The sequence below is a fragment of the Sus scrofa genome, chromosome 7 (genome assembly GCF_000003025.6).
Source record: "Sus scrofa isolate TJ Tabasco breed Duroc chromosome 7, Sscrofa11.1, whole genome shotgun sequence".
In the NCBI taxonomy this organism is placed as follows: Eukaryota; Metazoa; Chordata; class Mammalia; order Artiodactyla; family Suidae; genus Sus; species Sus scrofa.
This window is the reverse complement of record NC_010449.5, coordinates 56731944-56754439: the sequence shown is the minus strand read 5'-3', so window position 1 is coordinate 56754439 and position 22496 is coordinate 56731944. Positions and strand designations below refer to the sequence as shown.

The following is a 22496-nucleotide window of genomic DNA, read 5'->3' as shown; positions in this document are numbered from 1 at the left end:
GGTTGTCTCAAGTGAGAGACCCTGAGAGCCTGAACTGACCTGGTAAGAGTCGGCATGGACAGAAAAGGAGAAGGCAAGAGTTAAGAGCTGTGACAGAAGAGGAGTAATCAGAGCTTGGAGCCTGAATCAGTGTGAAAGCTAAGGAAGAAGAAAGAGTCTAGAAGGGCAAATTTCATTTTAAGAATCTGCTGAAAGTTGGACCCTTGCCCTGTGCGTTTCTGTGAGCTTTTCCATCCCTGTTTCACAGAGATGTTTTATTTTTTTTAATGTGGTTATGTATTTTTAATATTATTTAATCTTTTATCTATAATTTCTATTTCTTCTGAGTATAAAAGAAGATGTACATGTATGTTTACTTCCTCGTCTTGCCTCAGAGCCTTTTGCCATTTTCCTTAGCCTTTAGATGCTTCCGTGATACCCTGGGCCTGGCTCTAATAACTACTGGTAGGATAACCAATCACTACCAAATTATCCAGAAAATATTCCTATATACTATATGATCTCATTTACGTGAAATTCTACAAGAGACAAAACTAACCAGTGGTGCCATAAATCATATCAGTGGCTGCTTCAGGGAGGAGGGACTGACTGTGAAAGGGACATGAGGGAACTTTCTAGGGCAATGGGGATGTTCAGTTCTTGATAAGCGTTCATCAAATTTAATTGAATGGTATACTTAAGATCTGAGCCTTTTACCCTGTTGTAAATTATACCTCAAATTAAAAAAAAATAGCCAATAAACAGAGGGGGTTCAACCCCATTATTATCAGGGAAAAGCAAATAAAAATCTCAATCAAATGTCAATACACACCCATTAGAATGACTGCAGTTTTTTTAAAAAAAACTGGTAAAACCAAATTTTGGTGTGAATGTGGCGTAACTAAAATCATCACTGCACTGCAATGTGTACAAAAACTGTTCTGAGTATTTTAGAAAGCTATTTGACTATTACTAGCACCATTGCATCTTTGCATACTCTGTGACCTAGCAGTTCCACTCTAAAGCCTATGCCCAACACTCCTGCATGTCACATGTACCCAAATACATATACAAAAATGTTTAAAGCAGCATTGTCCAGAATTTAAAAGTGGAAAGAACCCAAATGTATCAGCAGCAAAACATTTAAATAGATTGAAGTATGTAATAATGCCAAGGAATACTATACAGCAAGGAATGCAATACTGCTACAGACAGCAACATAGGTAAATTTAGGAGGGAAAAAAACGAGCAAGAAAAGCTAGATATTATCGAATATATAAAATGATTCTATTTTTATAGAATTGAAAAGACAAAAGGAATCTATGATTTTATAAGTCAGGCTCACCTTTACATCTGGGAAGGAAGGAGGGATAGTGGGATGGGCACCAGGGGTATTATGGCATGTTATAAAGCTTTATTTTTTAATTCTGTGTTGTTACCAGGTGTGTCCAATTTGCCATAACTCATCCATCTATACAGTTAAGATTAGTTCAGTTTTACTTGTGTATGCTATGTGCTAATATAAAAGTTATTTCTATTTTCTAATTGTATTGATATCCTAGCATGACAAGAAAGATAGTAATAGCCTTATGGTTTGAAAGAAATTACTGAGCACTTGGGTTTTCAGTTTTCTGATTGTTAATTTTATTTCAAAGAAACATTTTTTTCATTAATAATTAAATTGTTCATTTTTAATCTTCACAGTGTGAGGCCTTGTCTAAGATTCACAGTGGACTTATAATCTGAGATTGTATTTTATTGTGCACAAAGAATGAGTAGTTAAATGATTAAGGTATTACATGCCAAACCCCAGACACGTACTGGAGCCAGTAAGCCATAGTCCACATCAAGCAGGCAGAGCATTGTGCTTTGTGCTTCAGAAGAATCAAGCCAGCATATTTAACAGAGCCTATGTGTACCACATATCTCTCCCCCAAGCATGCACCCCTCAAAAAACTGTCAGTATTTCAGAGACATTTCAAAGCTCAATGTACTGTAGAATGCTACTAAAAGAAATGTAAGGTGGCGTTGTAATCAAGGGTTTGAGTATTAGTTTGCCAGGGCTGCCATAAAGTTTCACAGACTGGGTGACTTAAACAGCAAACATTTATTTGTTCAGAGTTCTGGAGGCCAGAAGTCCACGATTAAAGTTCTAATATGTTTAGTTTTTCCTGAGGCCTCTCTCCTTGGTTTGTAAATGGTCACTTTCTTGATGTGTCCTCAGGTAGCCTTTTTCTCTCGGTACATGCATTTGTGGTATCTCTTCTTCTCTTGTAAGGACACCAATTGTATTGGATTAGGGCCCCCACCCTAACAGCCTCATTTAAACTTAATCACCTCTTTAAAGACCTTTTCCTAAAATACCATTACATTCTGAGGTACTAGAGGTTAGGACTTCAGCATAAGAATTTGGGGGGCAGAAGACAGAGTTGAGCCCATAGCAAGTTGCTGTCTTATGTTTTACATATTGGATGAAGTGATTCTGTGTATGCTTAAAAACATCACACCCTCCCCTTGCCAGATAGGTTCCTTCCTACAAGAATTGTATGCAGTTCAGAAATTGTAAAGAAATAATCATAGATTGAGTTCTAAAATGGTTACTAAATATTCTCCCTAAAATAGCTGAAGTGGTTTTTTAAAAAAAAAAGTATAGCTAACTGGTAAGATATTAAATTACCTTGCATTACTAAAGAAGTTCTAGGAAAGGAAGATCAATTTGTGAAAGTCAGTTTGTCTTGTTATGTGGTAATTAATATTGCAAAATAATCCAGTTTTTTTAAGTATTGCTAAAACGTATGTGTACATTTTTTTTGTCCTCTGCTTGATGTGCTTCATCCCTTGCCCTTTTTCTTGTCTCCAAACCTCAACTTTCTCAGGAGAGCCTATGCTGACCCTTTTCCCAATATAGAGTTGGTTCAACTGTTCTCATAAAACCACTTTTCCTTTTTCTTCAGGGTACGTATAATTGAAATCATTTTATTTATAGTTATTTGATTCGTGTCAGTCTTAGCTACTGAATTTTAAACTTAATGGGGGGACAGCAACCATGATTTTTGTGTTCATCACTTTTGACTTCCAGTTCTTAACAGTAAGCAAGCAAGTGTTTGTAGAATAATTGAACCAACAGAATATTTCACACTACAACTAAATATTTCATTTACTTATAATTTTGTGCCTGGGAAATTGGGCTAATTACTCTCTGTATTTCTGTTTAGAATGTGGCAGATCAGATTGCATTTCAAGTTGCTGGTGGATTAACAGCCCTCGAACATATTCTTCAAGTAGTGGTCCCAGTCACAAATGTGAACACAGTTTCACGAATTCCTCCTAAGTAAGTATAGTTTTTTAATCCATCTTTCACGTTTCATTTGTGAGTCATTTCTGCCCTATGGTTTCCATATGGGGGACCACAAGAAAATTGTATGTGTATTCAGGCTTGAATAGCAAAAGCTTACACTCCCCATTAGGGAGAAAAACAGAGGTGCTCGATTTCACTTACAAAACTCAAATTGAGCCTAAAAAGCCTTATAAGGGAAAATTCTTTGGTCTATGACTTTTTCTAATTCTAAATCAGGGAGAATTAATGAAGTCCTGAAGCTTACAACGTTTGAACAGAAATGAATAGTAGTAACAGAAAGCTAACTTTTTATATTGTGTTCAAAAAAGAGGTAAGTACATTAAAAGGCCTGAGCTCTGGAATTTGGAGGAGTCCCTAACATACAGGAAGAGTGGCATGAGGCCGAGACTGCCATAGTCTAGAGTTCCAGCCAAATAGTTGGGAAGTGAATTGCAGTTTGGTCTTTAACTGCAAATTTCTCTGTCCCAAGGATCATGTGCAGCTTTTAGACCTAAGATCTACTTTCTTATTCTCTCAAGTCACCATTTGGTCCCTTGCCACCTAGGGTGTAAAAGCAGACAGTATTATTTCAGAATTATTGTATTCCTGAGTTGTAACATGCACAATCCACCAGTCTCTGGGTACTCTTATTTATAGAGCTTTAATGAGAGGTTTTGATCAAAGTTCCTTTGTATCACTGAGAAACTTTTAAATATTTAATTTAAAAGTGAGTGTTTCATTTGTCCACTGGATGCAACAGAAATAAAATTTCAAGAGTATGTTATCTTTTTTCCTAAGAGACATTTGGTAAAATAGAAATAGCACTGACTTTGAAGTCAGACAAACCTGAATTCCAGTTTTACCTCTGCTGGTTACTAGCTGGGAGAATTAGGGCAAGTACCTTAATTCTGTTGTATCAGTTTCCTCATTTGGTCAAACAGTGTTAATCATATTCATCTCACAGTGTGGGGATCAGTTGAAATAATAATGTACATGAGAGTTCCTTGTAAACCTTAAAGTGTTATATAAATTTTAGGTGACAGGTTTTTTTGTTTTTTTTTTTTTCTTTTTCCTTTTTCTTTTTTTAGGGCTGTACACGTGGCATATGGAAGTTCCCGAGCTAGGAGTCAAATTGGAGCTGCAGCTGCTAACCCTCATCACAGCCATAGCCATAGCCACACCAAATCTGAGCTGCGTCTGCAACCTACACCACAGACCATGGTAACGCCAAATCCTTTAACCCACTGAGTGAGGCCAGAGATCGAACCTGCATCCTCACGGATACTAGTCAAGTCCTTAATCCGTTGAGCCACAGTGGGAACTCCCTAGGTGACAGTTTTTAAAATGGTAATTCTGCCTGGTTTAAGACTGTGTTTTCTGTTTGACATGAGATATTTCTAAGTACAAGCTTTGATAGTGAATTAATTTGGCTTCTTTTGCTCTACTTGACAAAGTAGAGGTTAGCGAAAGAAGCATTTAAAGTCAGGATATCTTTCTTTGGGGGCAGAAAGCTCTATATCAAGTAGTTACAGCATGCATACAGGTTTTCTAACCCAGAAAAGTTGGTATTCCTCATCAAAGTGGACTTTCTTGATAGTGTGTTGTTCGACATGTCATCACTCAGTGTATGGTGGTGGGAGAGAGAGGAAGGAAAGAAAGAAACACAATACATATTTGAGATAAGATAGGAAGTGGCATTTGATTCTTTGGGACAGTGCTTTCATGACAGTTACTAATTGATAGTGTACTTGTAGTTTTTTGTTTTCTTTTTTTAAATTTGTTTTCTTGTAGGCTTCAGCATCCATGATACTGAGCACTCTTGCTGTTAACATAGACTAAATGCCTTTCTCCCAAAAGCTACTTTTATCATTGTGGCAAAAGGCATGCTTTGGTGCTTATCTGTGCCTCCTGTTTAGAAAACAGGAGAGGTTTCCACTGTTCCTAAAAAGACCTAATCCACCTGCTTTGGAAAGGAACCCTGGAATCCTGAGATTCCAGATCGGTGTGTTCCTGATGGCCACCAGCTGACTGCTGTGCCAGGATTGATAGTTTGTTTATTCATCTTAATTTGGACCAGTAGATTTGTGTTTTCACTGCTTTACTGAGCAGTGCTTACTGAGTGAGGCCAGCACTCAGGGCTGTGGGCATCTAGCATTGACTCCCAAGATTCTCTTCTCCTTAGCACAGCTGGAGATCAACTAACCTCACCTTAAGGCTGTAAAGAGTTATGCTTACTTGGTGGGGGGGGGCAAGAAAAATTCCACTACTATGTTAGATTTAGATGTAGACTCAGAGCACACTGGGGGGCAAGAGTCAGTGGCTTTATTTGGAATGTATTCTTTTTCATATTCCTTCTGACTGTTCTCTGGCCTTGGGACTTCCATAGTCCTTGGGAGATCCCTTTGCTCTCAACTTGCCCATATCCTCCCCTTCCATCCCTGATGAGCTCCCAGCCCTCTACTCAGGAACCTGCCACCTTAGCACATTTTGTTTTCTGCTTCCCGTGACATTTCATGGTTCTTACCTAAAGAGACTGGTTTTTTTTTACCATTCTGCATTAGTTAATTTTTCTCAGTGATAAACGGGAGAGGATTTAGAACTTTCAGCCACTGTCTAGTAACATTTACCATGTGGATCCCCTGTGACCACAAGCCAGACTTTCCACCACCCCTGCAGCCCTGAGCTCTATGAGTAGATAAACCAACTCCCTATCCCTCTTTTCCCAGCATCTGCCCGTATCTCTTTTTACTCTACATGGTACCTCAGCAGTTGTCCTATAATTTTTGCTTAGGTAACTTCCTATGAGTGAATATTTTGCTTCCAGATTTTTTTTAACATGAAATGAAAATTATACCCACTTCCGAAAATTTAAATTTTTGAAACCTTTCTGAATCTTCAGTAGTTGTTTTTCTTTTGTTAGAACCAGGGAAAGCCCATAAACATACTTGAATCCTTTTCAAATTACATTGAGAGGATTTGGGATGTGATATTCCAGAATCAACCTTCTTAACAAATGTGCTCCAATAAAATTGTTTTCAGTGCCAAGAATGATCACCCTATAACAAGACAAATTTCATGTTGCATCTATTTTGGGGATGACTCATGTTATTCTGCTTCTTTAATTGCAAAATACAAGTACAAAAGAATGAATGACATACCTTAGCCTTTTCTTTAGTTTAGGCTATAACAGTTGTTTTACATAGCTTTTTTTTTTCTTGTTCCTTTTTTTTTTTTTTTTTAAGGGCCACACCCACAGCATATGGAGGTTCCCAGGCTAGGGGTCAAATCAGAGCTATAGATGCCAGCCTATGCCAGAGCCACAGCAACACCAGATCCAAGCTGCATCTGCGACCTATACCACAGCTCACAGCAATGCTGGATCCTTAACCCAGTAAGTGAGGCCAGGGATCGAACTCACAACCTCTTGCTTCCTAGTTGTATTCGTTTCTGCTGCGCCACAATAGGAACTCCATATATAGTAATTTTTTTTTTTTTTACTTTTTAAATTTTTAAATTTTATTTTTTAATTTTATTGGAGTGTAGTTGACTTACAATGTTATCTTGGTTTCAGGTGTATAGCAAGGTGAATCAGTTATGCATATATCCATCTTTTTACACATTCATGTTATTACAAACTATTGAGTAGACTTCCCTGTGCCATACAGTAGGTCCTTGTTAATTATCTATTTTATACATTAGTGTGCATATGTTGTTCCCATCCTCCCAGTTCCTTGCTCCCCACAACCATGGTTTCCCCTGTGGTAACCATAAGTTTGATTTTGAAATCTGTGAGTTTGTTTTTATTTTATAAATAAATTATTTTATATCATCTTTATTAGATTCCACATATAAATGATACATATTATATTTGTCTTTTACTTCACTTAGTATGAAAATCTCTAGGTCCATCCATGTTGCTGCAAATGGCTTTATTTATAATAATTTTTATTTTTTTCCATTATAGCTGATTTACAGTGTTGTGTCAATTTTCTACTGTACAGCATGGTGACCCAGTTTCACATACAGGTATACACTCTTTTTTCTCACATTATCATGCTGCATCATAAGTGACCAGACATAGTTCCCAGCGCTACACTGCAGGATCTCATTGCTAATCCATTCCAAAAGCAATAGTCTGCATCTATTAACCCCAAGCACCCCATCCATCCCACTCCCTCTCCCTTCCCCTTGGCAACCACAAGTCTCTTCTACAAGTCCATGATTTTCTTTTCTGTATACCCTTCTTATTATTGAGCTTTAAATCCCTAAGTCTGTGTCACTTTGGATACTAAGAAGCTATAACCTATTTGTTTTACTTGGTCATTTGATTTTTTTACCCTAGGTCCAAGCTTCACTCTGGTAAATTTTGGCCCAGCCTGTCCAAGATCCTTTTTGGATCCTGATTTATTCTCTGATTTAGTTTCTTATTCTTCAGCTTTATGCCAGTCCTAAAGTTGACCTGTAAAACATTCATCTTATAAATCACTGAAGAAATACCAAACAGGTTAGAGAGTAGTCACTTTAGCCCTTTATTAATGTTGCCAAGTACTCCATTTATTATGTTATCTCCTCCCCACATAGATTGTCATTCCTTGGGATCAGAGACCATAGTAAATACATTATTTATAAATCAGATAGTATCTTAGTAAATACCATTTAATACGTAAGTGAATTATTTTCTGAGACATGGAAGTAAAGCAGTTAAACAGCACACTGCATCAAACATTTGACTCTGTGGACTCAAAATATGATCACATCTCCATCTCAGCCAAATAAGGCCCTACTGATTTTGACCACTCTGTTAGGTAGATTTGAGGCAATGTTTTTTTGTTTGTTTGTTTTTGTTTTTTTAGTTTTCTTTAAATTTCTTTGAGTTGGCATGTCATTTTTCTGCAACTGCTGTTTGCTCAAAAGGTCAAAGGAATGCTCGAACTTGTATTCTTGTTGTCTTTATCCCAGTTTTAGAAGCAGAGCACACTAGTATGTGTAAGATTGCCCCTATTTTAGTCTGTAATGAAAAGTAGGTTCTTCCCACTACTGTGACCTTTATACCTATCTATTCATGTCAAATTAAGTTGCTTTTTTACTTCTTTGGAATACATACTTTATATAGTATGTCACACAGGTAAAATAATAGTCACTGAATACAATAAAAATAAATAGGATGATGAGAGCTAGAGGTTTGCTTACTAGGAAGGTCACAAATTTATTCTCCAAATTAAAATAAAATAAAACTGGTGACTTTATTCAGCTTATCCACTTGGCAACATTGCATTTACTTGATCCTTTGAAGTTGCTGAGGAGACAGAAACTAGTGTTTATTGAGAGCATCCTCAGTGCCAGCCACTGCACTAGCTGCTTTGCATGGCTTCCCTCGTTTACCCTTCACAGTACCAGCAGCCATGTATTAGGCCACTACCAGAATGAGGGCTGGGAGCAGTCATGTTTGAGGCCTGACTGCAATCTGAGAGAGAGCCATGATACTCTTTTTGAAAGAGAGTTTATGCTTTTCCAATGGCAGAGAGAATGTTCAGAATTACTCTTCCATGGTTATTGATGTTCTATTCCTAAGGACTTCTGTTCCCTTCTCCTGGTCTTGTGATACTCCCAGGATAGTGACTGCTGCAATTCATCTTGTAATGGAGAAGAGATACCCTCTTGTGTTCTAGAAGCAGAAAAATGATGCAGGTAAATAACAGATAATTTATAGGCAGATGAATGACAGCAGATAAGTGACACAAGGCTTCTGGTCCTGATGTCCAGGGAAACTCTTTTCTAGGGATTCCTTTCTTGAGATCAGTTGTATGTACATATGAACATGGGATTGGGATTGCTGCATCTAGGAACTATCTGAAATAGACCCTGTACTTATTGAACTTACATTCATGGAAAATGAGATGGATTAAACTCTGAATATCATAAATCAGAAAGTGAAAGACAAATACCATATGATATCACTTATATCTGGAATCTAATATAGGACACAAATGAACCTTTCCACAAAAAAGAAACTCATGGACTTAGAGAACAGACTTGTGGTTGCCAAGGGGGAGGGGGAGGGAGTGGGATGGGATGGGAGTTTGGAGTTAATAGATGCAAATTCTTTCCTTTGGAATGGATAAGCAGTAAGATCCTGCTGTATAGCACAGGGAACTATATCTAGTCACTTATGATGGAAAACATGATGGAGGATAATGTGAGAAAAAGAATATATATATATGTGTGTGTGTGTGACTGGGCCACTTTGCTGCACAATAGAAATTGACAGAACACTGTAAATCAACTAGAATGGAAAAAATTAATTTTTTTTTTGCTATTTCTTTGGGCCGCTCCCGCAGCATATGGAGGTTCCCAGGCTAGGGGTCGAATCGGAGCTGTAGCCACTGGGCCTACGCCAGAGCCACAGCAACGTGGGTCCGAGACGCGTCTGCAACCTACACCACAGCTCACGGCAATGCCGGATCGTTAACCCACTGAGCAAGGCCAGGGACCGAACCCGCAACCTCATGGTTCCTAGTCGGATTCATTAACCACTGCGCCACGACGGGAACTCCCTAAAATATTTTTTAAAAAATAAATAAATATCATTAGGAGTAGGCTGCTGTGTTACCATTTTGGAATAGCTAGCCTGGTGGTACACACTAACTCCATAAAAGAAATGTTTTGCTATCTATCTAATGTTTGCAAACTTGGCTTCCTTAGGTGCCTGGCCTATAGCTTGCTTCTTGTTCCAGTCTCTTGACTCACTTGTCTGTCCTCTTTGGGGTTTATCTACTGTTGCATCTTTGCCTTTCTCTTCAGTTTGCAACATGGCCCAGACTGTGTTAAATCCTGTTTTCCTCCATGAGTATCCTTCCCTTTTACCCTTTCACCTCTCTTCTTGGCTTGTCATATTCACTTCATATTCATCTCAACTCCATTCATATTTTTTTTGTCTCATTTTTTTCTGGGTCTTATGAATACTACACGTTAGCATTGCATCCATGCTTCTTCTAAGCAGCTGTATTTTATGCTATGAGATGTTTCCCTCAGTGACCATAGCTGATTAAACCAAGAGTGGACATTTGACTCAAAATCAGCCAATCTATAGAGCAGGCAGCAATATCAGACTTAAAACCCAGCCCAAAAAGTAAAACTGGGCCAGTCAAGTTTCTCTCTCAGGAATTTACATTCGGAAAATTGTAAAAGCCCTACTCGTTTTGTGTGTGTGTGTGTGTTTGAATTTGAAGAGTCATGTAGAGTAACTTCTGGGATGGTCATTACAGGGCTTTGTTCACTCCAAGTTTAGCAGGACTAATGAAGGCCAGTTGGGGGAAAAGGAGGAGACTAGAATTGCTACATGAGAGAAAAGGAGGAAATGAGAGCAGGCCTAGTCCACAGAGCTGGCATTGTTCCTGCCCTCCTCAAGTCTGGTAGTTCATTTTCTCCTGGATTCACATGAAGGTTCCCAGTAGTCTTACAGTAAATGCCTCTTTTTACTTGAAATATTTTGAGTGAATTTCTGCCCCTTCCAACCAAGAGCCTGATACTTGTAAATACAAATAGTAAAGATCTTTTCAACTCTAGGTTGGTTTGAAAGTATTGGACTATGTTGTAGAACCTTCCTTGTAACCTCATGGTTGTTTTTCTAATTTCTTTTGTATCAAGAAGGAGTGAATGAATGCCCACAGTTTAAAGTAGAAATAAAGAGAGAAAGCATGTTCTGCAGGTTCTCTAGGGTATAGTTCTTTATGAACATTAAATGTTTCTACAGCCTGGACTGGCTGAACTTTCCCTTTTTCTCCTAACCCCCGTTTGGAGAACATGTACAGAAAATTATGCACATTAAACATTCTGTCACTGGATGCTAAAGTAAACACACTTAAAGTAACATATTCTAGAGTGCACAGCTTATCGTCAGAATCAAAGATAGGAAAATGTATTATGTATTGTTCTTTAATACAAGTTCTATAAGAATTAAGTAGCAGTGCTACTTATACTCTTCACAGCCCTCCAATGTTAACTTTCCTGGTGGCCCTTGGGTCTCAGGATGGTTACTTCATTATTAACTTTATAATTAGGACCTAGTTTGAATCCCAGTAGCACTGTCTTATTTTTACAAAAACCAAAAAGTATATTTTCTTAGTCTTCATTTTCTCAGATTTTATCATAATGGACTGGAGCCCAACTTTTTAACAAGAAAGAAGTTTGTTCACGATGAATTTAATCATTTCAGCTGGTTATTTTCTGAAAGTAGATCCAGTTGCCTATTTCGAAGTTGGTGTTAAGGTGTTTAGAAGGTGAGAAGATTACAAGAGCAGTTACCCTCTGATTCCCCTGCCCAAATCCTGACAGCATGATGCAGCTCAGAACATTAGTGCTGTACTGCAAGGTAGAGCTTATTATATTTTTAAGAACTGAATAATGTGCCTTTATTTTTAGGTTTAATAGTGCAGTTTCAACTGCTAGAAAAAGGAGACAGCATTTGTAAGAGACATATGATATTTTGTTAAAGTCATTTTATAGTACTTAACAGAAGGAAGAAAAGCATAGGCTTTTATCATTTCAGTTCAAATTTTTTTTGGAATTGCAGTTGTATTCCTCTCAGGGAAACCAAGGAATATCTCCATGTTATTAAACATCTATCCCAAGGAATGACATACTCAAGTACCTAATGCAAGTTTCAGAGCATTGCATCATCTCATTCCCTCTGCCCCTTCTCTCTTTCAATAAGAAATGCTTAACTTCATTCTATACAGAGTTGTTCTTTTACCACAGTTAAACTGGTAGATACTGGATGCATGTTTTCTGATAAAATTTGCAGTTTTGAAACTTTTTCTTAGCCCAGTCTACATTGACATGTGCTTTCCATGTAGAAAGTTCTCATGTAATATTTTGCTGGATGAACATTTTTTATTATTTTTTGTATTATTGCCACCACTATCTTAATTTAAGCCCTTATTGTTTATCCTATTTTAACCAAAGAGGAATTCTATCACTAATATTATTTTACTGCCATGTACTTAGCACTTTGTTTAGTATTGTGGATAAAACATGAGTGAGAGAGAGGGAATCTTTGCAGAGGAGTTGTCTGAATCCCTATGATATACTTGGCATTATCAGAAATATAAGAGTGGCAAAACTTTTATAAATATATTACATTTATTTAATAGAGTCTTTGGCATGTCTTCACCAATTCATCATATTATATAAATGAAGCAACTGTGGCTTGAAAGACCTGATTTATCATTACTTATCAGACTGGCAGCTATGACTGAGCATCCTATTTTGGTATTCTTCCTTTTCTATCTTATTACCTGCATGGTATCACCAAAGAGAGATGTTATCAGTCTGCAGGTATTTGTTAAATTTCTTCTATGCGGAGATATGTATGATTTTCGTCTTCAAAGAACTTACATCATGACTGGAAAGATAAGACTAGTCAGTAAGTTATTCTGTGCTACGCAACAAAAAATTAAATTATTGAAGAAGAAATGATGGTGATAAATGAATTAATTTAGGACTGTTTAGTTCAAGTTTGAATCTATGAAGGTCCTCAGTGGATCTCTTACAAAGCTGGTACTTACAGGGTAATGATGGCTACACTTGGTTTCTGATATTTGCACATTGAACTTTTAATAAAAATTAAATATTTATTTGATGTCTTATAAAAATTACTGTTATCATCCCTGTGAGTTACCTGGGGTTTGTTGGTTTAATTGTTGTTATTTTGTTTAGTTTTTTACTTTTTTAAAGTTTTATTGAAGTATAGTTGATTTACAAGGTTGTGATAATTTCTGCTGTACAACAAGGTGATTCAGTTGTATATATACACACATCCATTCTTTTTCAGATTTCTTTCCCCATATTGATTATAACAGATATTGGGTAGAGTTCCCTGTGCTATATAGCAGGTCCCCATTGGCCAACTATTCCATATACCACAGTGTGCATAGTTTTGGTGGAGGTAGTATTGTTTGGTTGATTGGCTTGAAGTGTTTAGTTTAGATTTTATTGTTGTGGCTTGTTGGTATGGGTACATAAAATGGTTGTGGAATCATTTTTCCCACCTAACAGATCAGGGACCAAAGAGGAATAAGAGGAGTGATCAAACAAGAATTGGGAAAGATGAACCAAAACCACTTGTACACTATTTGTATGTATGAGACAAAATGTTCAGAGACAATCTAGCAATGAAGCCTAAAACAGCAGTACTACATTTCTGTGTTACGTTAAACACCCTTTCATGACTTAAATCACATAGCAAATTTGGAGTAAAGTTATCATAAGATTTACTTCCCATCGGTAACAGATATAGGTATTACAGAGGTGGACACCATGTGCCACTTCATGTGTCATAGTCCCTTATTAAGTGTTAATAAAATGCTGTTTGTCATTGTAGATGAAATTTAGGGTATAATCCATTGTTAATAAACAATTCCCTATTTATAGATAGGATTATATTGTAATATAATTCTGAATATCTGTTTTTAGATAAAGGTTTGCCAAAAGTGAATTACTTTCCCCAAGACAATAAAAGTAAAAAAAATTGTTTTGCAAGCTAATTAGCCATAGTGATTGATAAATACTCTTCTCTCTTTGACATATTGAGGCATTTTGTTTGTCTCAAAAGGCTGCACAGAAATGGTTACAGTTGACAGCTGTTGTACCACTAATAAGATTAAAGTAAAGAAATTAGTTGTGTCGACTTTAATCTGCTGTTTAACACTGCAAACCACCTGGGGTCTTCTCCAGAGCCAACATGTTTAATTGTGATTTTAAAATTACATAAGCAGATTCTACTTAAGAACATATCTAAAGACTTGCTAATCATAACTATCTTGTTATTAGACAAGACAGAGTTTAACACTAGAGTTTCAAATTAATGTTTTAATTTTATGTTCATCCTACATTTTTAAATGAAACATGATACCTTCTCAACTGGAGGTTAATTTTAGGAAATACAGAAAGTCCAATTAGCTTGTGCTTAAAATATGTATGGTTTCCTATCTAATATTAGAATATGTCTCTGTGGAATAATTAAATTGTCTATTGTAATTGTACTAAACTCACCAATTAAACAAAAATCCTTGAAATAACACATCTAGTTGAAGACCCCTTACTCCTGCTCTGAGACATCATTATACCTAGGAAAGTCATTTAATTTAAAAATTAATTTTGGTATTATTAAGATATTGCTTTGTAGAATATGGTATGCAATGTAGTAATCATTAGTGATTATTATATTGAGTTTTGATTCTAACTGAAATGTAGGATGCACATAATTCACTTCCCTGCAATAAAGATCGGTTAGTCGAGCAGCATCATTAGCATCCTTTGAAGACCTGAGTCTTGAGTTGTCTTGATTTACAGTTCCTGGATATTGGCTCCCCTACTGTCCCTATCCAGCCTAAGTGTTCTGGCCTCAGAAAGGAAGGAGCCAGAAGTAGCAAAGGCAGTGTGGATTTACACTAGTCATCACATTGACAGTGGGAAAAGTTTTCCTTGTTATCCAAAGCTTGCACTGATCCAAATGTCCACTGCAAAAATATCTCCAAATTCTGTCACAAGTCCACCTTATTTATGGTCACAAAAATGTCAAAACTGAACCATCTCTTTCTTGCTAAATTTTCTGCATCATTCTCTGTCCCCAGATTGCTTGCTGAGAAGACATTTTGATACAAGTCACAGCAATATCTTTTTAGATACATCTCCTAATGAAAATAAAAATAAAAATAAACAAATTGGACCTAATAAACTTACATGCTTTTTCACAGCAAAGGAATCATAAACAAAACAAAAAGACAACCTATAGAATGGGAAAAAAATATTTGTAAGTGATGTGATCACAAGGGATTAATTTCCAAAATATACAAATAGCTCAATGTCAAAAAAAAAATCAAAAAATTAGCAGAAGACCTAAAGAGACATTTCTCTGAAGAAGACAAACAGATTGGCAACAGGTACATGAAAAATGCTCAACATTTCTAATTATTAGAGAAATGCAAATCAAAACTGCAGTAAGGTATCACCCACTCCAGTCAGAATGGCCATCATTAAAAAGTGTACAAATAATAAATGCTGAAGAGGGTATGGAGAAATAGGAACCCTCCCATACTGTTGGTAGGAATGTAAATTGGTACAGCCACTAGAGAACAGTATGGAGATTCCTTCAAAAATTAAAACGAGCTATGATATGATCCTGCAATCCCGCTCTTGGGCATATATCCAGAGAGAACTATTGAAAAAGATACATGCACCTTAATGTTCATTATAGCACGATATACAATAGCCAAGACATGGAAGCAACTTAAATGTCCATTGACAGAGGAATGGCTAAAGAAGGTGTGTGTAAATATATATATATATATATATATACATATATATATACACACACACATACACTGGAATACTCATATATATATGTATATACACACACACATACGCACACACACACATACACATATACACCAGAATACTGGAAAATTACTCAGCCATTAAAAAGAATGAAATAATGCCATTTGCAGTAACATGGGTGGACCTAGAGATTATCATGCTAAGTGAAGTAAAACAGAGAAAGACAAACATCATATGATATCACTTATATGTGGAACTAGAAAAAAATGATAAAAATCAACTTATTTACAAAAGAGAAACAGGCCCACAGACATAGAAAACAGACTTATGGTTACCAAGGGAAAGGGTGGAGGAGAGGGATAAATTAAGAGTTTGGGATTAATATGTACATACTACTATATGTAAAATAGATAATCAACAAGGACCTACTGTATAGCACAGGGAACTCTACTCAAATTCTATAATAACCTATATGGGAAAAGAATCTGAAAAAGAATAGGTATATGTATAAATGAATCACCTTGCTGTACACTTGAAACTAACACAACATTGTGAACAACTATACTCCAATATAAAATAAATTTTTTTAAAAAGAAGATGCAATGTACATACACAATGGAATATTACTTGGCCATAAAAAAGAATGAAATAACGCCATTTGCAGCAACATGGTTAGACCTAGAGATTATCACGCTAAGTCAAGTCAGTCAAAGACAAATGTATGATCTCACTTATATGTGGAATCTAAAAAACAAACTACAAATGAACTTATTTACAAAGCAAAAATAGACCCACAGATATAGAAAACAAACATATGGTTACCAAAGGGGAGGAGAAGGGAGGGTTAAATTAGGAGGTTGTGATTAACACATACACACTACTATATATAAAATAGATAACCAACAAGGATCTGCTGTATAAGGACAAGAAACTACGCTCAATATCTTTTAACAATCTGTAAGAGAAAAGAATCTGAAGAATATTCGTATATCTGAATCATTGTGCTGTATACCAACACATTACTGTAGTACTATATACTGACACATTATAAATCAACTATACTTAAGCTAAAACAATTTTTTAAAGATTTACAAATAAAGGCTGGTTTTACTTGTTTTAAAAATATAAAGATCATAAACTTTCTACATATTTTCTAAGCTGGATAGTGTTATTTCTTTACCACTTTGGGTTTAGGAAAAGGGTATTATATTCATTGATTTTCTCATCAGTATATGTTTTTTAGTTCCTACTATATATAGACCATGATGTGTTTTTTATGTGCTTTGAATATATCACAGAATGTAAGTTAACAAATGTGCAAGTTATTTGAACAGATATTTCGCCGAAGAAGATATATAGATGGCAAGTAAGTGTATGAAAAGATGTTCTACATCATTAGGAAGTACAAGTTAAAGCCATGAGAAGGTACTTCATCATACCTATTAAAATTTCTCTAAAAAACTTATACTTCCAAATGCTGTTGAGCATACAGAACAGTTGCAACTATCTCACACTGCTAGTGGGAAATGCAGAATGGTATAACCACTTTGGAAGACAGTGTGTACATCTCTCATAAAATTAAATTTACCCTTACTATATGGCCCAGCAATCTCACTCCTAGGTAGTTATCCTAGAGAAGTTTAAAAAAAAAAAATGTGCTCTCAAAAATCTGTGATTGGGAGTTGCCGTTGTGGCCCAGCAGTAACTAAACCAGCTAGTATCCATGAGGACGTGTGTTCCATCCCTGGCCTCACTCAGTGGGTTAAGGATCTGGTGTTGCTGTGAGCTGTGGTATAGGTCGCAAACTCGGCTCAGATTCCACATTGCTGTGACTGTGGTGTAGGCCGGCATCCATAGCTTGGATTCAACCCCTAGCCTGGGAACATCCATATGCCGCAGTGCGGCCCTAAAAAGCGCCCCCCCCCAAAAGAAAATCCTGTAAAGGAGTGTTTATAGAAACTTTATTCATAATTGCCCCAAACTGGAAACAAACGAAATATTCTTCAGCTGGTGAATAAATAAGCAATCCATAAGCATGGAAAGTATCCATGCAATGAAATAAATGAAATAAGTATTTGGAAATGAAAAGGAACAGACTGTTTGTGCATGCAGCAACATGGATGAATCTCAAATGCATTGTGCTAAGTAAAAGAAGCAGAGTCAAAAGGCTGTATATGGAATGATTCCATTTACGCGACTGAAAAAGGCAAAACTAAAGAACTACAACACCAATATATGATTATCAGGAGTTGGGAGAGGAATTGACTAGGAAGTAGCCACCCAGGGGAATTTGAGGAGGTTGATGGTTCTATATCTTTATTGTGGCGGTGGATTCACTTCTGAATGCATTTGTCAAAACTCTGTACACTAAAAAAGGGTAGATGTTAACTGTGTATAAATTATATTTCAAATTTTAAAATTATATATTGAAAGTACAAAAAGAGCAAGATAAATAAAGGAAAGAAAATCTGTTTATATAGAAGAGTTTGAAGAAAAAAAAATCCCTTAGGCCTAAATTTGAATGTGAAATTTCAATTTGAATTCACAAGATACTTGATCTTTAACTAAGGGGTGGGATTCCTACCTCTGTTAGTGGAAAGAAAACACGTGTTAATGTGTTTCTAGTTGTACATTCTTGTATATTCTGCTTGAAACAAGGAAGACAGTGTCCCTTCATTTAGACAATTATGTGCTCAGCCAGCTGTGTGCTGCACACTATGAAGGCTCCATGAAGGGTGAATCAGGCAAGAACCTTGGCTAGAACTTACTTAAAGTAGTTATATAGTAGAATAGAATTTTCAGTGCTTTTACACTAGTCTCAGTTTTCAGTCTCCAGAATTGGCACATGTTGCTTTCAGGTGGGCCAGGCCTGCCTCTCAGGCCCCATTCTGTGAGGGACCAGTTAGGTGGTCCAGTCAGGATGTTAGAATTCTAACTGCAATTGGCTCCCTGGTTTCAGATAATTCTTTTTCATAATATCTAAAGAAGTTATTTTAGTTTGGAGCTTTATAAAATCAAAGCATAATTTGAGGCTGGCAATGCATGTAAACTATATACCATTTATTAAATGCTTAATACAAACAAAATGTACTTGGTAAAGTATAATGTGTTTGGGGCTCTAGATTTAGCATTCATTTCTCCCTTCCCTGAGAAACGGGTATTACTCCAGGTCCATATATTCCAGTTCAGTCTCAATAATCTTTCCTCAGACTATATCATTTGCTAACCATCATCTGTTTTGTGAGGTTTTGTTCCTTTTCTATACTTATCCACATCAGGCCACTCCTTTTCTTACAAGAGTGTTCAAACAGTAATTAATGAAAATTCCAAGTTTCTCTTTGCAGCTGCGTTGCTGTGACTTTATTACTTGCTGTGCCTTCTTGGCACAGAATTTTGCACTGCAAGAACTTAAATCCTTCCCTCCCCTCCATATATGTAAGCTGTATGTCATTTATTAAATGCTTAAGGCAAACCAATGAAATTTGGCAAAGTATAATTTATAATCTTTGGACTCTAGTTTTAAAATGCCAATGGCAGTTATTTTAAAATGTCTGCTTTCTTGACACTGGTATAAGATAGTGGATTTTGGTAAGCCGTGTTCTCTGAAAAGTCTTAATCACTACAAACTGCATAAGGATATGAACTACATACTTCCTGAGTTATATTATCCAAATCTCTTAGGCTGCAACCACCTGGGGCTTTTCTCTTTAACTATTTCATAACATCTTGGATGCTGATCTTCATGTCTGCGGGGTACTGCACTTGTATTCTGTTAGTGTCCTTTTTGGGTATAAGTATGTTCCTATATTTATTGCCAAAATACCCAGCTTTGTAATGCTTTTTCTGTCCTCTCTTTGCAGAGGAAACATTTTCAGTGAGAAAACTAACTGACACAAGATTCACTCATGTAGTCATGATTATTTTGGGTTAGAAAGCCTTTATCTCAGCCCAACCACAGTGTACTTTAACAGAATGGACAGTAAGATTTTTACTGTCTTCTCAGAAGATACTTTTAAAATCTGGGACTTTCTGTTTGATGTTAAAAAGTGCTTCCAGTCATTTGAGTTTTAAATTACAGGGATAGCTGCTTGGGCAGACCACCCAAGCTGGGTTCAAAGAAGTGATCTTTCTAAGACAGGTGCTCTTCAAATAGAGGTTGTCTTTCAAACAGGTTCTACCAAGTGGACAAGTTTTTCCTGACCCTGCGATTTTTGGCAACCCTCTTTTTTTCTCATCAGAAAGTAGTTTCTTTGTGGAAGTTTCTTGGGAGAGTTTTGTGAGCCTAAGATTATATAGACACACATTACACACTTTACTAGTAAATGCAGTTTCTTTAGTGTAAAGCACAGAGGGCATTAGGACAAAATCTCATACCATGCGTTGTTTGCTTTTTCGTGTGTATGTTTATTTATGCCTTATGAAATCCACAAAAGATTTTAGACAAGTTGTAGGGATTTCATTGAGTACGACGGAAAAAAATTAGAAGTCAAGACCATAAAAATTATAGACCAAAATTAAAGAGAAAATAGGATTCAATTATAGAGCTATAAAGTTCCACATGTCATTATAAATATAGTACTCTCATTTTTTAAGCCTTGAGGGATATATAATTACATATATCAGTCCTAGTATAAAGCTACAGTACACGGAATAAGGTGATAGTGGCACAATGCTGTACAAAATTACCAATTGGACTAGGAAACTGGAATATATCCTGTATATAGTTATAACACAGGTAACATTTCACAACAGTAGAAAAAAGGTGGATTATTCAGTAATCTCTTGGGGGGAAAGAGGGGTAAATTTAGGCTTCTGCCTCACACCACACACCAAAATAAATTCTAAATGGTTTGATAGTAAATTGTAAAACCATATAGTTACCACACACAGTGATGGTTCAAGAAATAAAATGCAAATGGTTCCTGAGTTCCTGGTGTGGCGCTGCAAAAATGAACCTGACTACTATCCTGGAGCAGTGGGTTTGATCCCTGGTCTTGCTCAGTGGGTCAAGGATCCAGCAATGCTGTGAGCTGTGGTATAGGTTGCAGATGCACCTCAGATCCTGTGTTGCTGTGGCTGTGGTGTAGGCAGGCAGCTGGAGCTCCAATTCGACCCCTAGCCTGGGCGCTTCCATATGCTACGGGTACGGCCCTAAAAAGAGAAGTATAAATAAATAAATAGCACAAATGGCTAGATGCAAACATATAACTCACCTTATGTCACAGTGAAGAATAACTTTTTAAAGGATAAAAGGAAAGAAAAAATAAAATCAGAGAAAGAATTTTTGACCACATAACATTGTTTAGTTTCATTAAAAATACCTTAAAAATAACAAGCAAAATTAATGGCACAAGGTAAACTGCAAAAAAAAATTAACGTGTTAACCCTTTGTTTTATTTTTAATGAGAGACTCCTTATAAGTCATTAAGAAAAAGTGAAATTGCGAATAAAAATTTACAATAGAGGATAAGAATAATTAACAAAAACATAAGTATAGTGGGTACTTACCTTATACCTTTTCCTGCAGTCAATTTCATATCTTGGATTTAAATGTAAAATCTATGAAAATACGAGAAGCAAATTTAAAAGAATGTTTACTTGTGAAGTGGGAAGGTCCTTCCAAGTCTGACACAATACCCAGATAGGGAGAGTTTGACAGTTTTTATCAAATAAAAATTAAAACATTCTTTCTGGAGTTCGCGTCGTGGCGCAGTGGTTAACAAATCCGACTAGGAACCATGAGGTTGCGGATTCGATCCCTGCCCTTGCTCAGTGGGTTAATGATCCGGCGTTGCCGTGAGCTGTGGTGTAGGTCGCAGACGCGGCTCGGATCCCGCATTGCTGTGGCTCTGGTGTAGGCTGGTGGCTCCAGTTCCGATTCGACCCCTAGCTTGGGAACCTCCATATGCCACGGGAGCAGCCCAAAGAAATAGGGAAAAAGACAAAAAAAAAAAAAAAAAAAAAATTCTTTCTGACAAAACCCAAAAAATTTAGATAAGTAACAGAAATTTTAGATAAGAAAATTTAGATAAGTAACAGAGTAGTTAATATCTTGGAGTTCCCACAGTAGCTCAGCAGAGCTAGAAACTTTTCCTTAGGAAGCAGAAGGATTTGTTCGGTACACCTATGGCAAACATAAGTTGTGCTATTGGGCGCCGCTTATGTTTGTAGAGTTTCCAAGCATGTAAGGTGGCCTTCTCACCATAAAACATGAGAAAAGTATTTGCGTCCCAGTCTGCTTCATGAGCCAAGTATTTGCGTCCCAGTCTGCTTCATGTCTAGGATGTAAGCTTTCAACCTAGGCTTCATGGCCCAACCTACTCATTCTAGACTTTTATTTGGAGGCTAGTGAAGTAAGAAGAAAGGATGTCCCAAACTCTATCCTTTGACAGTTGGAAGCAGCTGCATCTGGTTTCCAAAGTCATGGTGTGAGTTCAAGCTGTGGCATATGGTGCCCAGTGTTTTTTGTTTGTCTGTTTCATTTTGTTTTGTTTTGTTTTGTTTTGTTTTGTTTTGTTAGCAGATCAGTTTCATCATATGTGCTTTGGGTGTTGTTCCAGGCAGTATAATTTCTATGCCTGTGTTTTCAAAATCCTATGATATACCCAATAGCCTGTCAGTTAATTTCCTTTCTAGTTAAATCAACCAGAGCTTTCTTCCTGTGGCTTATAACTAAGAACTCTGAATGTTAAAACAGCATTGTTTATAATGTTGAAAATTGGGCACAATAGTAAGGGATTGGTTGAAGTAAAAGTTTATATCTATTGTGTGATGCTGTACCATCTTTTAAAATAATGTAATATTTCTCAGATTAAGCATTTTAATCAGAAAAGGAATTTAAAAT

General features: G+C 36.5%; 1 protein-coding gene across 5 annotated transcripts in view; it reads left to right on the top strand.

The window, feature by feature from the left end:
• SCAPER (S-phase cyclin A associated protein in the ER) overlaps positions 1-22496 on the top strand; it is a 429066-nt gene that overhangs the window by 257873 nt on the left and 148697 nt on the right. For all 5 annotated transcript variants that reach the window (XM_021099014.1, XM_021099012.1, XM_021099013.1 and 2 more), the window contains one exon: positions 3195-3310. In XM_021099014.1, coding sequence (XP_020954673.1) covers positions 3195-3310 — 116 coding nt within the window. The remainder of the gene's footprint in view (positions 1-3194; positions 3311-22496) is intronic.